This window comes from Loxodonta africana, chromosome 3 (genome assembly GCF_030014295.1).
Source record: "Loxodonta africana isolate mLoxAfr1 chromosome 3, mLoxAfr1.hap2, whole genome shotgun sequence".
NCBI lineage: Eukaryota > Metazoa > Chordata > Mammalia > Proboscidea > Elephantidae > Loxodonta > Loxodonta africana.
Window position 1 is genome coordinate 12,670,271 of NC_087344.1, and position 17,362 is coordinate 12,687,632.

Here is a 17,362-nt window from a genome sequence, read left to right on the forward strand (position 1 = left end):
CATGGCCCCGTAGTATATGTATGGACCAGTTGAACTTAAGTTGGGTGCAGTCTGTTGAACAAATGTGTGACTGAAGGACCTTTTGCCCCACAGTTCTTGCTTCCTCAGAAGTTTTCTGTCGCACAGTTGGTGCTTCTGCCATGATCAGGCCGTCGCTGGCATGCTGTGTCTGAGCAAGTGCTTGGTTTCACAGAATGGCTATATCTGTGGGTTTCCAATTTTGAAAGTATCACCGTATAGTTACGTTAACATCATATCTGTTGTGAGTGTAATGAAGTCTTGGATTCACACAGTTTTTAAAGGTCTGCTAAAGTGCTTCAGTATAAACGTTAGGCATGCTAGGCTCTGTCGGAGGAAATAGTTAATAGTGTGGCTAGAACAGGCTGTGGGTGATCCACCTGGGACCCCAATTCAGGAAGAAGACAAAGAACTCTATAAAGCGTTGTTTTAGTAACTTTAACACTCAGTTTAGGTGATGGCTTCACATGGCTCGGAAATCAAAGGTGAACAGATGCATAAGAAGTGCGTGAGCTTCTCTTCCCTTGCCTAGAGCCCATCTTTCCCCCCAGTAAAGTGAATGTACACTCTTACTCTTCCACTTTTCACCGAAGATAGCCAGTACACTCTCCCATGTTCCTTTTTACCCTTGCGTGTGATTCCATTGTACAGATAAGCCTTAATTTGTTGAACCAGTCTTCTGTTGATGAATGAGCCCTGGTGGCGCAGCAGTTGAGTGCTGGCTGCTAACCAAAAGGTTGGCAGTTTGAACTCACTCAGTGGCTCTGCAGGAAAAAGACCTGGAGTTCTGCTCCTGTAAAGATTACATCCTAGAAAACCCTCTGGGGTTGCTGTGAGTCAAAATTGACTCGCTGGCACCCAACAACAACAACTTCTGTTGATGAGGGTGGTTTCCGTCTTTTGCTGTCACAAACAGGACTGCAGTCACTACTAAGATTTATTCATTTTCTTTCCCTTTCAGGATGAGAGGGCCTTACCAAAGGGAGACTTTTTTCCTCCTGAGCGTCCTCAGCAGCTGCCCCGTAAGTGTCTCAGTTGTTTGATTTGTGTGCTTGAATTTGTGCCATGGTATTTTGTAGTTTGTTCTCTTGAGCAATAAAGTTCTCCAGGAAAAGGTTCAAAGTACTTTCTCCTCTAGGTATTTGGGGTGAGAAGTGAGCAGAGAGAGTTACTAGCTCAGAAAGAATTGTGTGAGGATGACTTCATGGTGAGGCAGGCTGCCCAAATGATGAGGATGTAGTTGGGCATTTTGAAGGTGTCCTGGGGAAGGACAAACTAGAAACAGCAAAGGGAGATAAAGCTAGGCCGCACTGAGGTTCGAAAGAGATTGATTTTTACATACAGCCCAGCAGTTCCTCCCCTGGGTGTGTGTATACCCAGGAGAATTGAAAACATGTTCACACAAAAGCTTGTACACAAGTATTTATAACAGCATGATTGGCGACAGCTAAAAAGTATTTATGACCCAATTGTCAGTGAGTTGATGAGTGGATAAATAAAACGTGAACTACCCATACACTGGAATATTTTTCAACCGTAAAAAGGAATTAAGTATTAATGCCTGTTACAACATGAGTAAGCCTTGAAAGCATTATGCTAAGTGAAACACAGAAGACACAAAAGACCACAGTGTATGATTCCATCTCTGTGAAATGTCCAGAACTGAGGCAAGAGAGAATAGGAGAATCCATAGAGATAGGAAGTAGCTCAGGGGCTGCCTAGGGCCGAGGGGAGTGGGGAGTGACTGCTAACCAGTATGGGGTTTCTTTTGGGGATGACGAAAATGTTCTGGAATAAGGTAGTGATGATGATTGCACACCTCTAAAATAAAAACCACTGAATCGTACACTTTAAAAGGGTGAATTTTACGATAGATGAACCAGAAAAAAATTTTACGAGAGAAAAAGATTAGTTATTTGCAGCATCTAGGTGAAGATCTGTCTTGTGACAGGGGAGGCTGGTGGTTGATGGTCTCCGTATAGGTGCAAGTGGTGTGTATTAGCAGCATCCTAGGCACTCCATTGGGAGGGAGGGAGGGTAGCAGTGAGAGTGGTAGGATGGGCTGTGAGCAGCAGGAGGGCTCAGGAAGTGGGTGGTGGTGCAAGTGAGGCAGCCTGTAGAAGGAAGGGTGCACTTGAGGGGCGGGGGGGCAAGATCTGGTTGTACTATGCTCAGGAGTCCTCCCACCAGGGAAGACAGTCCCAGGGAAAAGGCCAGCGGACCAGGGCTTCTGGTCTGGAGCGGACTCAGGCCTAGGCCCTGTCTCTTGGAAATGAAATTGAATGACAGCCTAGACTCAAAACTGAAGTCTTCAGTGCCTTTGCAGTTCAGGGTTGTAAAAGCATACTAGAGGCAGCTTTTGAGGGGAGGTGGATGGCCTCCAGAATAGTAGGAGACAGCTTATCTGTTGAAAACCAAAAATAAAAACCAAACCCAGTGCTGTCGAGTCGATTCTGACTCATAGCAACCCTATAGGACAGAGTAGCACTGCCCCCTAGAGTTTCCAGGGAGCGCCTGGCAGATTCAAACTGCTGACCCTTTGGTTACCAACCATGGCACTTAACCACTATGCCACCAGGGTTTCCTATGTGTTGAAAGTTACCATTATTTAGAGAAGGGCCACATTTCCTTGTCATATCACCCTGCTGTTCCTAAGTAAATTGTCAACGTGATCACTTACAGTGGTCACCCAGGAGCAGGGTAGTGGCTCTTGTTGACTTTTGTGCCAAGAGGAGGAGGAGGCTGCCTGGCAGCCTTGCTTGGCACACATTAGGTCCCAGGGAACCCATTAGCTATGGCTCTTGGTCTCCTGGCAAATTTCAGATGGTTGACTTCAAAGCCTTCAGTGCTTGGGGGAGTAAGTAACCGTGGTGATTTCTTGCTGCTGTGTTTGCAGTTAAAAGCAGTGGGCTGTGAATCAGATTAAGTCCCTGGGACCTGGCATGAGGGTTTTTATTTTTTTATGAACTTCTTTAACTTTGTTCCCACTTTTATCTTACCTGGTCTTGGTTTAAGCCTCAGACCATGGTTACCCAGAGCACTGCAAGTGCCAAGGCCTCCAGAGACCAGTGTGTATTCTTGAGTCCCTGTTCATGTTTGTGGGGCATGGAGGTGAGGTGAGGGTGGGCTGAGAATGGATTCATGGGTTAGGGAGCTTTCTGGGCAGGGACAGTCATCCTTTGAATACTCTAACCTCATTGACATTAAAACCCTCCACAGCAGATTGAGAGAATGTGTATCCCTGGCGTGTTAATTGACTGGTTTAGGGCGCTTTTTTTTTTCCCACAGGAGAAAAATCCTTTGCTACCAGGTTGAGAGGTGGGAGTTGGGCATATTTGTGTTGCTTTCCACTTCAGTCTTGAGTCACCTTTTTGGATCAAGCATTCCTTGGTCCATGATTTAGGGGAGCAAATACAGGCCCAGTATCAGCCTGTGATGCGGGTTGTTCATGGGTTCTCCTGTGTAACTTTCAGGTGAACAGATTTTTAAATGCCTTATTTTAAAATATGTGTCACAGATTTCCAGTTGCGATTGCATGTGAAAGGCTATGCCTTAGAGGAGGCCTTGGTGGAGGTGGGTGGGATGGAGTGTGAGGGCTGCAAGCCAATAAGCAAGGTCGCTTTTGTCTTTGGCGTTCAAGGGGTTAGAGGAAGGGGAATTCACACTTTTGACTTTCTTCTTTCCAGATGGACTTGGTGGTATTGGCATGGGGTTAGGACCAGGAGGGCAGCCTATCGATGCCAATCACCTGAACAAAGGCATCGCAATGGGAAACATAGGACCTGCAGGTTAGAATTATACTGTATCTTAATTGGGAATTTTGTTGGGAGTTAGAGTTATTAAAGTTAATTATTGGGGTAAACTAGACATTGGGTTGCTTCAGTGGCAGAAAGATTTAATCGGGACAAAATTCCCTTTCTTAATTCATCTCAGCTTCCTTTTGATAAAGGCAATATTTTTAATTCTTATTGGGTTGAACCCTTTTTTCCAAAGCCTTTACACGCTTGCATTTTATCCTCACAATGCCCTGAGCTGAGATAGTTATGCCATTTGATAAAAGAAGGCAAACCAGAGAGTTGGTCTTGCTCAAGGTCACACTATCAGTTAGTGACAGAGACTGCAGGTCAAGGGCCAGAACATGACCATGGTGCCCTGGTATTTCTTTTATCCACACCCCTTTGGGCTTTCACCCAGTGTTCAGGTGGGGGCTTTGATAGACGCGAACAAGTAAGGAGGGCCTCACTGCATGGCAGCATACTTTCACAGCCACAAGGAGGAATGCCGTGCAGTGTTGTCATGTTCACGAAGACAAAGAACGGCTAATTAGGGAAGAGTTTTGAAGTGTAAGATAAACCTTAAACTTTGCTATTGACCATTTTTGTGTCTGCACAAGTAGGTATTTCTGTACTACAAAGGAAGTTTGCATTTTCTAATCTCAGGGTTAGGGCTTTCTCTCTTAGCATTCAGCGAATTGCAAGATGGATCCCCACTGCCTGGCCGTATTCCGCCGTTCATCTCTGAACTCGGGGGCTGACTCAGGTCCTTGCCCTTCGGGCTCCCACCTTGAATGGCTCGACCGATCTGACCAACACCCCCCAAATGCATGCTCCGTGACCTAAGACTGGGGCTGGGAGAAGGAATCCTCAGTGTTCTTAGGGACTGCTTTTTATTTTTGAGGACTTTACCTTTAAAAAGGATTTTTTTTTTATTTCACTTCTGTTCCCTAAAATAAGCTTCCAAAAGGGAATGTTTCCTAGTCTATGCCTGATAATTCTATTTCATGTATGTTTAATACCGTCTTACTTGGTCGTTTAATACCGTCTTACTTGGTCATTTAATATGTTATGTGGACCCCACTTTGAGTCATATGATGACTGTTTTGTTAAAGCCTTAAAATTTTTTACTTGGAATGTGTGGTCTTTTGACAGTTGAAATGCTAGAGGTTTTTTTTTTCTGATAATTCATCATCAGGAATTTTTTGCTCATTTGTTGGTTTGGAATTTCTTGTGCTTTTAAGTTCAGACATTTACTGCTTTGACATAATTTTAGTTTGCATTGACTTTTTCTTTTTAAGGAATGGGAATGGAAGGCATAGGATTTGGAATAAATAAAATGGGAGGTAAGAAATTTAAAATGAAGTCCAAATGTAATTGCTTTTAGGTATGGTTTTCTCCCCCCCACCCCCCGTTTTAGGTTCCCCCCCTTATCTCTTAGCCCTGCATGAAATTCTGACTTTGATTTCCAAAAAGTTTTAGTCTAGAAATTATGTTTCGTACTTGTTAATCCTTGCAGTGGGCGTCTTGGCTTTTGATTCTGGCTTTCTCACTAACTAGCTCTGTGACCTTGGGCAAATCACTCGTCTCTCTGGACAGCTCTTTGGTTGTCTGTTAATTTAGGAGTTGGATCAGATTAGCTTTTTTAAAGTTTTTTTTTTTTTTTTAAACAAGGGCAGCAGTGTTTTTATTTTTGTTTTTCAAAAGCCCTGAAACTTGGTAAGCTCCTGGCAAAAAAATGCCCAAGGTGAAACATGTGCAAACATTTTTCTTTCCCTGATTCACCTGAGCTGGTCTTGTTGAGATGATACTAAAATGCTAGCTTCTGTTTCAGGCATGGAGGGACCCTTTGGTGGTGGCATGGAAAACATGGGCCGATTTGGATCTGGGATGAACATGGGCAGAATAAATGGTAAGAATCGTAGCTCCTTCCTACTTAGACATCCCCTTTGCTGGCTCTTAGCTTGCAGAGTACCTTTTAGGCTGTGGGCCCATTTTTTTTTTTTATAATTTTTATTGTGCTTTAAGTGAAAGTTTACAAATCAAGTCAGTCTCTCACACAGAAACCCACATACACCTTGCTACACACTCACAATTATTCTTCCCACAATGAGACAGCCTACTCTCTCCCTCCACTTTCTCTTTTCGTATCCATTTCGCCAGCCTCTAACCCCCTCTACCCTCACATCTCCCCTCCAGGCAGGAGATGCCAACATAGTCTCAAGTGTCCACCTGATCCATGAAGCTCATTCCTCACCAGCATCCCTCTCCAACCCATTGTCCAGTCCAATCCATGTCTGCAGAGTTGGCTTCGGGAATGGTTCCTGTCCTGGGCCAACAGAAGGTCTGGGACCATGACCTCCGGGGTCCTTCCAGTCTCAGTCAGACCATCACGTCTGGTCGTTTTATGAGAATTTGGGGTCTGCATCCCACGGCTCTCCTGCTCCCTCAGGGGTTCTCTGTTGTGTTCCCTGTCAGGGCAGTCATCGGTTGTGGCCGGGCACCATCTAGTGCTTCTGGTCTCTGGTTCATGTGTGTGGGCCCACTTTTAAGAAATGATTTTCCACTGCCACTTCTCTGCTGATTCAGATGTCTTCGAGTTGTCTTAAATATTAGTACAACCTTAGTATGTATTTCAAAAGCTAGACCTAACTATACTGAGTTGGTAAGTGTTCGTTCGTAGTCACTCAACTCTTGAGATGTCATGGGTTCCAAATCTCTCTAGTAACTGTCCATTGAAAATTTAAAGCTTGCTTATTGACTCCAGCACTGGGAAGCATTTTTGTTTACCTTGTGCACCCTGGGTATGGGCTCTAAGTGGAAGGGATTCAGGTTTCTTTGGAGGCATTGGTGTTCATGTCTCCCCAGGAATAGTGCTGTAAGGGCTGAATTCTTGGTCATCGGCCTGATGGCTCAAAGTGTGGGCAGAGACATCAATAAAAATCAGAGCAGAATCCTTTTGTTTAGGGTTTACATGATGCACGTCTTATAGCCCTCCCAACCTCTTCACTTGAAGGTAATGAGGGTGACATTAATTATAATAACAGCAATATGTTAGTCTTTGCAGGAACCACATGACCTGTAGGTACTGTTATCCCCATTTCATTGGAAACAGAGGCACAGAGAATGACTTGCCTAAGGTCCCAGGGCTAGCAAATGGTGGTGCCAGGATTTGAACCCAGGCTGTCCAACTCCAGAGCCTGGATTTTCATCATGTGGCAGTCCTACCTTTTATAACTGCCTCCAACACAAGCATTGGCCCATCTCACCCAGCAGCGCTATAGAGTGTGCAGTGAGAAATCTGAAGTATTTGTTTTTGAAATCCTCTGTAGGTCGTTTGACTCATTAAACCCTCCCCCCGGCCCCTACACACGCGCGCGCGCACACACGAGAGAGAGAGAGAGAATGTTGCTTACCTTATACATAAAATCATCCCAGCAGGGGAAGTCATTAAAGATTGGGGCTTAAATGTTTCTTTGCTGGTCTGCAACAACATGTAAAGTGGACATAGTATAGAGCAAGCAAGTATCTTGGCAGGATCAGCGTTAACTGTCCAATCTGAGAGGAGATTCCTGATGAAGAAACGGCCAGAGAGCAGGGGGAGGTAGGAAGGAGTGTGTTTATTGCCTCATCACGTGGGGTACCTTTTGGTAAGAAGGTCATCACCGTTAATTGACAATGAAGGGACAGAGACCTGAGTTTCCAGTGTGCTTGCCTGTGGTTCATGTGTGTACAAGTTTTTAATAAAAAGTAAGACTCAGAAGTCTGGCTTGACAAAATGTTAACTCAGAACAGATTAGTCGTTGGAAGGGAAACTCCGGTTGTTGCTGTGTGGGGTGGAATGATGCAGTTTAGAAGTCACTGGAAACAAGGGCGTGGGGTGGGCAGGGAGCTGTGCTGAGCTGTGGGGACAAAGTCCTCGATAAATTGCCAGTCGGTCCAGTTCCGCGTCTGGTGGTAGAAGGTTCAAAGTGCCGGTGCTCTGTGGAGAATCAAATGGAGTGTGTGTTCTTACTTGAAGTTCTTAGATATAAGAACTCGGGCACCCTCGCCACCCTTGTAGCTGCGGTAGAGAACAGAGACTTCTCACACTTGATCAGGGCTCCAGGGTAGAGATGTAAACTCTAGAGCCCTACGCTCCAGGTCCAAGGGAAGTTACAATCACATTGGAAAAAGAACTGGTAAAGAAATCCTGGGTTTAATGGTATGTTTAGTTCACGACCATAATGCATCCGTGATGGTCACAGGTGCTGACAGCATCAGCTGGATTGTACATCTCTCAGATTCTCTGGGCTGTCAATGTGTAGGTCAAGTCTTGACGAAGTGGCTGGAAAAGTGTTTAATGAAAAGACTGGTAAATCCAGCAAAGACTGATTGGATGCAGTATTTGACAATGAGATTGTACGTTTTTCCCCCAGAGAAGATTGGGATCCCTCCACTCTGGGACCTATTGTGACAGTTGGGAAGATGAGCTCTGAGGCCTGTGCCAGTGCCTGCAGATTATTTCCTTACGTGAAGAGTGGGGGTGCTCCTTTCCTCGAGGCTTTACAAAAGTATTTAGAGAGAGAAGCTGAGCTCCACTGAGGTGCCACACAGGGTTTCCATTAGGCCTGCTGTCTGAGCTGAGTGAGCCCTGCCTGCTGCCACTCGCCAGGTGCACCCGGGCCAGTGGGCTCCCGCGGATTGCACGCTGTCAGCCTCTGGGCTTCACCTTCCATTGGTTCACACTATGAATCTGCACTCCGCTCTTGCTGAAGTCTGCTGAGCTTATTTGTTAGTTAACGCTAGCCCACTCCCCTTTTCTGATATATTGATTTGCTTCATCGAAGGGGTAGGGGACTAAGACTACAGAAAATATTTTGTTTTCGTAAAATAAAAGGTACTCATTATTTAGCACCTGTGGGCCTGGTATTTCTAGGGGCCGAGATTAATAAAACTAGGTTGTTTAAAGACCGACCTCTCAGTATTGGGAGGCAAAGTATAACACACTTTGTCAGCTTTGCATTAGGTGGACATATAGGAAGTAGCCAGCGATAGGGCAGGAGTCACAAAAGCCTTTCGCAGGCTGGTGACTGCTGTGGCAGGGCTTTTCCCACAAAAGCTAAGAGGTTTCTTTAAGGGGCCTTTTAAGAACACAGTGAATAGTCCCACTGTCAGTATAGGACAGTATAAGGAGGAAAAAAACGTTACCAGAAGCCCATTATGTAGATGAAAGCACTCCAGTTGTCGGTAGAGAAACCTTTTTAAATGCAGGCATATTTTTAGATTCTCTTTGGGCATGTTTTGAGTCCATTTTAGGTCTCAGCCTTTGCCTCACCTCTTCGCAGGTGTGTGGCCTTGGTCACGTTAGTAAAGTGTTTGCACCTGAGTTGCTGTATCAGGGAGGTGGTGGCAGTAGAGGACTGGGTAGGCGTGTGGGCAGGTTGTGGAGTCGGTGAGGTAAGGATGCACGTGGAGCCACCTGGCAGGGCACCAGGCTTGTGCTCAGTGCCCACCAGATGTACTGCCTACTGCTGGTCTGTGAGCAGGCTCGCCCTCAGCCTCCCTTGATTGGGTGTGCATGGCAGCCACCGTGTGCCAGTGGCTGCAGTTGTGGGTGCTTGACATATCCCACTGTGGGCCTGTAATCTAAGCCATGAACTAGGCCTCTCTTACTGGAACTGGACTGAAGATAGGTTGTTTTCAGGGATTCGCATGAGGTGACTGCTTTCCGTTTTTTTTTTTTTTGAAGGTGTAAAAGATGAGTAATGGTTTCCTGTAGAAAAACTGCACGCGCTGACTTGGTGGTGGCTGCTGTGTGTCTCTGTAGTTTGGTTTTAACGTCCCCAACGAGATAGTATTCCCGGAAAGGCCGAGGGTAATGTGTTTTTCCACAGAGATGGAGCGTGGCATGGGTGGAGGATTTGAGAGAGATTTTGCCAGAAAGGAAATGGGAATGTCTCAAAGCTTTGGAGAGCCCCTTGGCAGAGGAATGGGTAAGACAGCCCCTTGGGCCCCACGTGGGAGGAGTGCAGACTCACTCTGGATGTTAGGGTTCTTTCTCAGGCTTTTAAAAAATTGTATGTGTTCTAGGTGTAGATATAACGTTTGGTCCATTAATTTTTTGTTAATTGATTATAGTAGCACTGTTTGGCTTCTTTTTTACTGCTGGCATGAGGCTAGTATTGCGTGCTGTCGGAATTCAGACTGCTGTGTGCACATAGCACCATCGGCTCTCCAGCCAGTAGGAGAGTCATTAAAGGCTCTGGTAGGTGGGGGCGTGAGTCTCTCCTCACTCCAGGGTGTTGTGGTGTGTAAGGTGTAGCAGGGATGGAGTTGTGTGCTTACTGATGTTTGTAATAGCTGTTGTGTGTAAACGTGCCTTTAGAAAAGATCTGTACTGTCTAGGGAGGTTTTCTGACACTGGAAAACTGGAGTATTTGGGCCTTAACTAAATGCAGACTTTTGTCTTGGTTAGTTTGCAGAGCACATTAGCGTCTTTTTTACTGTGGATGTTGTCTTTCTTGGTTTTGAGGTAGACGTTTGTGAGAGTCTGTCAGCATGTTTCTTTAGTGTGGAGCAAGGAGAGAGTGTGAAGTTATTTTTCTCAGGGGTGGGCTGGATCAGAGCGTGGAGACCTAGGGCCCCACCTTCACTTTCACCTGCTTCTCAGCTTGCCAGGTGACCTCCTGAAAGAGCGCTTAGCCTCTGTCTTCATGGGTCGCCTGGGGGTGGGGTATGTTAGGTGCCGTTGAGTCAGTTTTGACTCATAGCGACCCTGTGCACAACAGAATGAAACACTGCCTGTCTTTTGCTATTCCTACAGTCATTCTGCATGAGCCCGCTCTTGCAGCCACTGTGTCGATACATCTCGTTGAGGGTCTTCCTCTTTTCCGCTGACTCTTCTCCAGGGACTGATCCCTCCTGACAACATGTCCAAAGTATGTAAGATGCAGTCTCACCATTCTTGCTTCTAAGGAGCATCCTGGTTGTACTTCTTCCAAGACAAATTTGTTCATTCTTTTGGCAGGATGTGTTCAATATTCTTCGCCAACACCACAATTCAAAGGCATCCATTCTTCTTCAGTCTTCCTTATTCATTGTCCAGCTTTCATGTGGTGTATGAGGCAATTGAAAATTCATTCACATCATATGGGGTATATATTAGAGATATACTTAGAATTTATAAAGGGCCCTTTTCTTCAAGTTCTCTCAGTTCATCAGTGGAATGGGATTCTCAGTTCTTGAAATTACCCTTCGTTCTCCCGTCATCTCTTTCATGAAGGTCAGGAACTACTGGAGACTTTTCCTCACAGAGTAGAATCTGTTATTTGCTGGAGACCTTGTTCTCTCTCTCTGTGACCTTGAGTAGGTAACTTCAGTGATTTTCTTGCTGGTAAAGATGTACCCCGCCTCTGGACTTGGCTTGGTATATCTACCTGTAGCTTTATTCTGGCCTTTTCTAATGCTTTAGAATCTTGGAGGCGCGTTTACGTGCCTGGTTTCATTTTTGTATTTTGAAATGGTAGAATACTTTTAGAAATATTTTTAACTTTAGTAGTATTTGGTCACAAATACCAATATGTGGATACCTATGGCGAGAAGAGCAAAAGGACACTTGGCTTTGTTCCCTCCTGTACGATCTTTTTCTTGGGCTGGGCCTTCAGCCCTCTGCCACCTGGTGGCGCCCTCCTCCTGCAGTGGCACAGAGATGGGCGTGGAGTTCTTGCCTCTGAGGTTCCTTTGTTGGGCGCCAGGAAATGCTGCTCCTGTCACGATCTGAAAGGAAACGTGCAGGGCTTGGTTGTCCCTGCTGCCTGGAGCCCCTGCTCTGTGATTGGGGCCATGCGATCTGTTTCTCCTGAGGACCCTCAGAGTGACCAACCCCAAAAACCAAGGCGTCCTCTGCCACTTCTTGTGATCAGATCTAAATTAGTGAAATGATCTTTGTGCCAAATACGGTGAAACCTGTGAGAGCTAGAACTTTACGACGGGCTTCCTTGTTTTTCCAATCTTGCAAGTTTTCCGCCTTTGACCGGGTGTGGTCTTGCCACTTTTCTGTAACTCATTTTAGTGGAAAATATTTGAGTTTTCCTTCTGACAGGTTTCTGCCTTCACATGTGTTCCAGCTTTCACCATTTTTACTGTACAACACTTAGCCTACGTTTGAAGAGTAGTCATCTGAATTGGTTTTCCAGATTCAGTTCTTGCCACCTTTTTTCCTGTGTAGCCTCACATAACACTGGAGTTGTTTCGGTGCTACTTTGGACAGCACCTACCTACTCAGTCTCCGTGTCTTTCCTGCAAGTCAGTACATCTGTGCACTTTCTTTGTGCAAACAGCTGTTCTCATGCTCTAAGGACACTGGTAGTTACGTGTCTTTGACCTTGAAGGACGCCATGCAGCTTAGGAGATGTGATGTCGAGAGCAGCTCAGGACAGTGATGGTACCAGAGGGCAGTATGTGAGAGGGCAGTAAGTTGTCCAGGGGTGGGGGGCTGTGTGGAGACCTGGGGTCCCCTGGCCCCAGGGCAGTCACCCGGATGCTTTCATTTTCTCTAAGGCTTGAGAAAGCCCTATTGCAGATGTCTAATGGGACATGTGCTGACTGGTGAGCAGAGGATCTGAGCAGGGGCTCAGAAGGACGGCATACAGGAGGCGCAGCTTAGACTGGAAGGGCTGGGTGTTTGCGAGGTTGGCAATAGGTAGAGGGTGTGCCAGGGGCAGAGGCTTGAGGGTGAGAGCACTCCTGGGAGGGGTGCAGTAAGGGAAGAACAGAGTGGGGAGTAGTTGAAGGGAGGCCTGTGGATGCCCGTGATAAGACTTTCTCTTCACATCATGGGGGTGCCAGCTGAAGGCTTTGCAGGGAATGGTTTGAACTAAGTGCTGCTAGGATCTAGGCCAGCATGGTGAGCAGGCTGGCAGGCCTGACAGAGGACTTGGCCCTGGACTTGTCTTCCTTCCGGCTGAAAGTCTCCTTTGTTTCCGTTTTCTTTGTGGTCATGCTCACACTATGGACGTGTTCAGCGGCTGTTGGCCAAGTTGCCTAGTGTGCTTCAGAACCAGAGGGGGTGGATGCAAGTTTTTTCTACATAATGAAAGGCTGAAGAGAAGCTTTTAAAAGTTAGCACTACAGATCGTGTTAGATACATTTGAAAGATATTTGGACAAGCCATTGGCAAGCACGCAGCAATGTGTTTGGTTCTGGACCTGTTGAGTGTGTGTTGGGGGCATTTATTTTTCTGAGGCTTTGACTGTCATTTGGTCACCATCACACCCAGTTCATTTCAGGTGGGGCTAGGGTGCTCCGCTTGATGAGCACGTCCCACGCATGGCTCGTTAATTAGGTAACATTCCCAGCTCCGCCCAGAACGACTGCTGGCTTTCAGGATTTAGGCATTTTCTAAATGGTAACTGTCAGTGTTGGTGGGTTGTGGGTGGGCAGACGAGTGCAGGCTTCTGTCTCCTGAGCAGCAGATCCCAGAGAGAGGCCTTAGCTTCCTCCTCAGGTGGAGAGTTAGGCCAGCTTCTGCACTCTGCCACCGAGCAGGGGCGGCTGGCCTCCCCTGTGCCACTCTTGCTCTGACCTCAGTTCTGTTCATGGATGCTCACAGGCTCCCAGCTCTGATGGGCACACGTGCCCAGATCACCCTGAAAACTGGGCCTCAGACTCCGGAGCCACACTGTACACCAGCCTCGGGATCCAGCACCTAGAACTCTCATAGTTTTCCAATAGAATGAGCTTGTCTGTGTGTGTATTTCTCAAACCCCTTCCCCCTCCCCTTCCTTTTTTTTTCCCCCCCTTGTCTTAATAGTAGTCTTCCTTCTTTGGAATCTGTAATAAGCAAAGTTCTGTTACCACAGAAGAATTTAGCTAATTTTTTTTCCTTCCTGATTTCCATAGAAATCCTAAGTAATGCACTGAAGAGAGGAGCGATCATGGCAAAGCAGGGAGGAGGTAGGAAACATTTCATCTGATGTTTCAATTCTTTATTCTTTAGAACAGGCTGTTGATATCACAGTAGACTGTGGAGTGTAGTGGTGAAACATACGGGCTCTGAGGCAGACTGTCCAGTCGGAAGCCAGCTCTGACTCTGCCGAGCTGTGTGACGTTTGGCAAGTTACCCAACCTCTGTTTTTCATATTCCTCATTTGTAAAACGGAGGTATAACAGTACGTACCTCATAGGGCTGTTATGGAGAGCAAATAAGTTAACGCATATAAAAAAGCGTCTACGTAAGTGCTATGTGTTAGCTATCGTTGTTCTTTTCGTACCTGTATGATTTGAGGGGCTTCCTTGTTTTCCATATTCTCCCCTAAAAGAGTAAATATTTTTTTACCCAATTATAAAAGTGCGTAACAAGTGCTTACTAAAATATGCATGTATACTTACTATAAAATTTAGAAAATTAAGAAGAAAAAAAATACCTGAAATCTCACTGCCCAGCGACGAATGCTGTAAGCGTTTTGGTATCCCCTTCCGTTAATGCACAGTTTAATAGGCTGCTCAGAACTGAACATACTTTCAGCCCAATTTTCCCTCCTGGCTCTGAGGTTATGACTGAGCTGGGCTGGTTTTAGAGCTCCACTGGGTCACCGTTTCTTCCTAGTCCTCTGGTGCTGTTGGCATCTAGGTTTCAGTTTCATTTCCAATGGTCGCTAAGAAATTTCTGCCCTGAAAGCCTAAGATCTTTAAAGTCGGGTTTCTTTTATGCCACTTGGTGTGCTGTTACTCAGCTAAAGACATGGGCACAGAGAAGCAGAGCGGCCCTACTGGGTCCCCACATTAGTCAGTGAGTCAGGCAGAGATGCCGCTGCTGCACCTCCTCTTCTTGAATCAGCATCTTGGCCCAGGCCAGCTGTGGGGTCGGCACTGCAATTCCAGCAGCAACAGTGCTGTAGCTGGAGCGAGAAAAGCGGCAGGACCATGGCCTTGGTGAAGGGGGCCCCCCTGCCGTGGCCCAGGTTGCAGGCATCAGGGGTCACTGTACTGTTGACCTGCCTGCCAGCATGTGTCCTGCCTGAGCTGTGGGACGGAGCAACTGAGTCCAGACCTCTCCCAGAGCCCTCTGCAGGACCCTCCATATCTTCTTCTCTGAGCCAGCAGCTTTCCCTGACAGGAAGCGTCCCTAGAAGGGGTTGGCTCTGTTCATCTATCCACAGTACCTACACTGGTGTTTGTATTTGTTGTCATTTTTTCTTCTTATGTGGCTGTGTAATAGCTTCTCTGTGCCCTGGAAGTGCTGAGGACATGCATCCCGACTGGCCACCAGCAGGGCATCTTAGAGAGACAGGTTGGGAGCAGGATAACATCTGGAAGTAACTGAATTATCCTCTCCGTCACACTGGTGGCCATCTGAGGGTGGGGTTTGCAGGCCTCACCTCTTGAGAGCATTTCTTGATGGCTGGTGATGGGAAACTGCAGAGGTCTCAGGAATTCGGTGGCTCACTCATAAAGCCTGTCACCAGTGCCAGCACTGGACAAGCAACTTGGACAACACCGTCAGCACAAGTTCTCCAAGGGGTTTTTTCTGATTTAATTTTGTCACGGAAATTGCATCTGTGGCATAGAAGTAAGAAGAATCATGTCAGGACCCCTATGTACTCAATGCCCAACTTAGCAGTTGCCAGACTTTGAGGGCTCTCTGAATGGGGAATGACTGTGGGACATAACTCCCGGCCAAGGTTGAGTGTGTGGATGAGTGCGCAGGCATCTGCGGCCTGGTCCCATCCTAGCGTGCTGTGGCCTGACACCTGCCTGTGTTTTGTGGTCCTGTTCCAGGTGGAGGTGGAGGCAGCGTCCCTGGGATCGAGAGGATGGGCCCCGGCATCGACCGCATCGGGGGTGCCGGCATGGAGCGCATGGGCGCAGGCCTGGGCCATGGCATGGATCGCGTGGGCTCCGAGATCGAGCGCATGGGCCTGGTCATGGACCGCATGGGCTCTGTGGAGCGCATGGGCTCCGGCATAGAGCGCATGGGCCCACTGGGCCTCGACCACATGGCCTCCAGCATTGAGCGCATGGGCCAGACCATGGAGCGCATTGGCTCTGGTGTGGAGCGAATGGGTGCCGGCATGGGCTTTGGCCTTGAGCGCATGGCCGCACCCATTGACCGTGTGGGCCAGACCATTGAGCGTATGGGCTCTGGTGTGGAGCGCATGGGCCCTGCCATCGAGCGCATGGGCCTGAGCATGGAGCGCATGGTGCCCGCAGGCATAGGGGCTGGCCTGGAGCGAATGGGCCCTGTGATGGATCGCATGGCCACTGGCCTGGAGCGCATGGGCGCCAACAACCTGGAGCGCATGGGCCTGGAGCGCATGGGCGCCAACAGTCTGGAGCGCATGGGCCTGGAGCGCATGGGCGCCAACAGTCTGGAGCGCATGGGCCCTGCCATGGGCCCGGCCCTGGGCGCCGGCATCGAGCGCATGGGCCTGGCCATGGGTGGCGGTGGTGGCACCAGCTTTGACCGTGCCATCGAGATGGAACGTGGCAACTTTGGAGGAAGCTTTGCAGGTTCCTTTGGTGGAGCCGGAGGCCATGCCCCTGGAGTGGCCAGGAAGGCTTGCCAGATATTTGTTAGAAACGTAAGTGGCTCTTCTCTTCAGGAACATCTCAGTGGTGTTAAGTACAAGGAGAGGAGGGAGGAGGGAGGTGGGTCCCTCACAACGGGAGCTGAGTGGCAACGTCTGGTGCTGGTGGGAGGAGGAGGGACCACCTGTGTAGGACACTTGCACACCAAGAGCAGTGGGTTCTGTTAGCGCGTGGGCTTCCGTGAGGTGCTGGAGGGAACCGAGAACCCTAGTTCCTTGGTCCCTTTGAAGAGCCACGGCATTGTGGCATGATGTTTCAGAGAAAAAAATGGCTGTAACCGAATTATGTGGACCGATTGGGCCACCTTTAGCCACGGTGCAGTGGTTCTGGGGGAGCTCCCTCAGACATCTTCATTTTCCGCTCGCTGTCAGCATCGTGTTCCCACAGACAGATAAAGCCACAGGCTGTGGGCTTGGCCAACTAGCTGAGAATCTCACTACGGATAGACTTGCCTTGTTCTCTGCTGATTGTCTTAGCTTGAGGGTCGGCCATACAGATGCCGTGTAACAGAAACCCTGAAAGTTACCCCAGACGGAGGCGGTGGTAATGTTACCCTTAGATTTGGTGGAATCTCACATCAGTCTCTTCTTTTTCCCCTCAGCTCCCATTTGATTTTACATGGAAAATGCTGAAAGACAAATTCAACGAATGTGGTAAGTGTTGAGGAAGGCATTCTGGATGCCTTGTGTGTGCCTTTGTCAGCCTGGGCTTGTTGGTGATGCTGTTGTGCCAAGCTGAGCAATGGACCCTGTCCTAGTTGGCACAGCCACTTCTCGTCGTGATGAGGGTGGACGAGCCTTGCCATTTTTCTGCTTCCATAGCTATTTAAGCAGGTGGTCGAGTTTCTTGTTACGCATCGGACACTTTTTCCTGTGCCGTTACCTGATCCTTCCCTTTCTTGGCTCTCTTGCTGCTTCTGCTGTTTTTAGAAGGAGGCGGTATAGCTCCGTTGTACAGAGGAGTCAGAATCATGTTCCCATGGTCCCATGGCTTCTAAGTGG

At 47.8% G+C, this 17,362-nt stretch overlaps 1 protein-coding gene across 6 annotated transcripts in view; it reads left to right on the top strand.

Annotated features, from left to right (window-relative positions):
* The window catches only part of HNRNPM (heterogeneous nuclear ribonucleoprotein M), a 37,662-nt gene that overhangs the window by 18,719 nt on the left and 1,581 nt on the right, over nt 1-17,362 (top strand). For 2 of the 6 annotated variants that reach the window (XM_064280515.1, XM_064280516.1), the window contains 7 exons: nt 980-1,040; nt 3,705-3,806; nt 5,093-5,137; nt 5,626-5,703; nt 13,674-13,727; nt 15,552-16,354; nt 16,963-17,014. In XM_064280515.1, coding sequence (XP_064136585.1) covers nt 980-1,040; nt 3,705-3,806; nt 5,093-5,137; nt 5,626-5,703; nt 13,674-13,727; nt 15,552-16,354; nt 16,963-17,014 — 1,195 coding nt within the window. The remainder of the gene's footprint in view (nt 1-979; nt 1,041-3,704; nt 3,807-5,092; nt 5,138-5,625; nt 5,704-13,673; nt 13,728-15,551; nt 16,355-16,962; nt 17,015-17,362) is intronic. The other 4 variants (XM_064280511.1, XM_064280514.1, XM_064280512.1 and 1 more) reach the window with 3 other exon arrangements.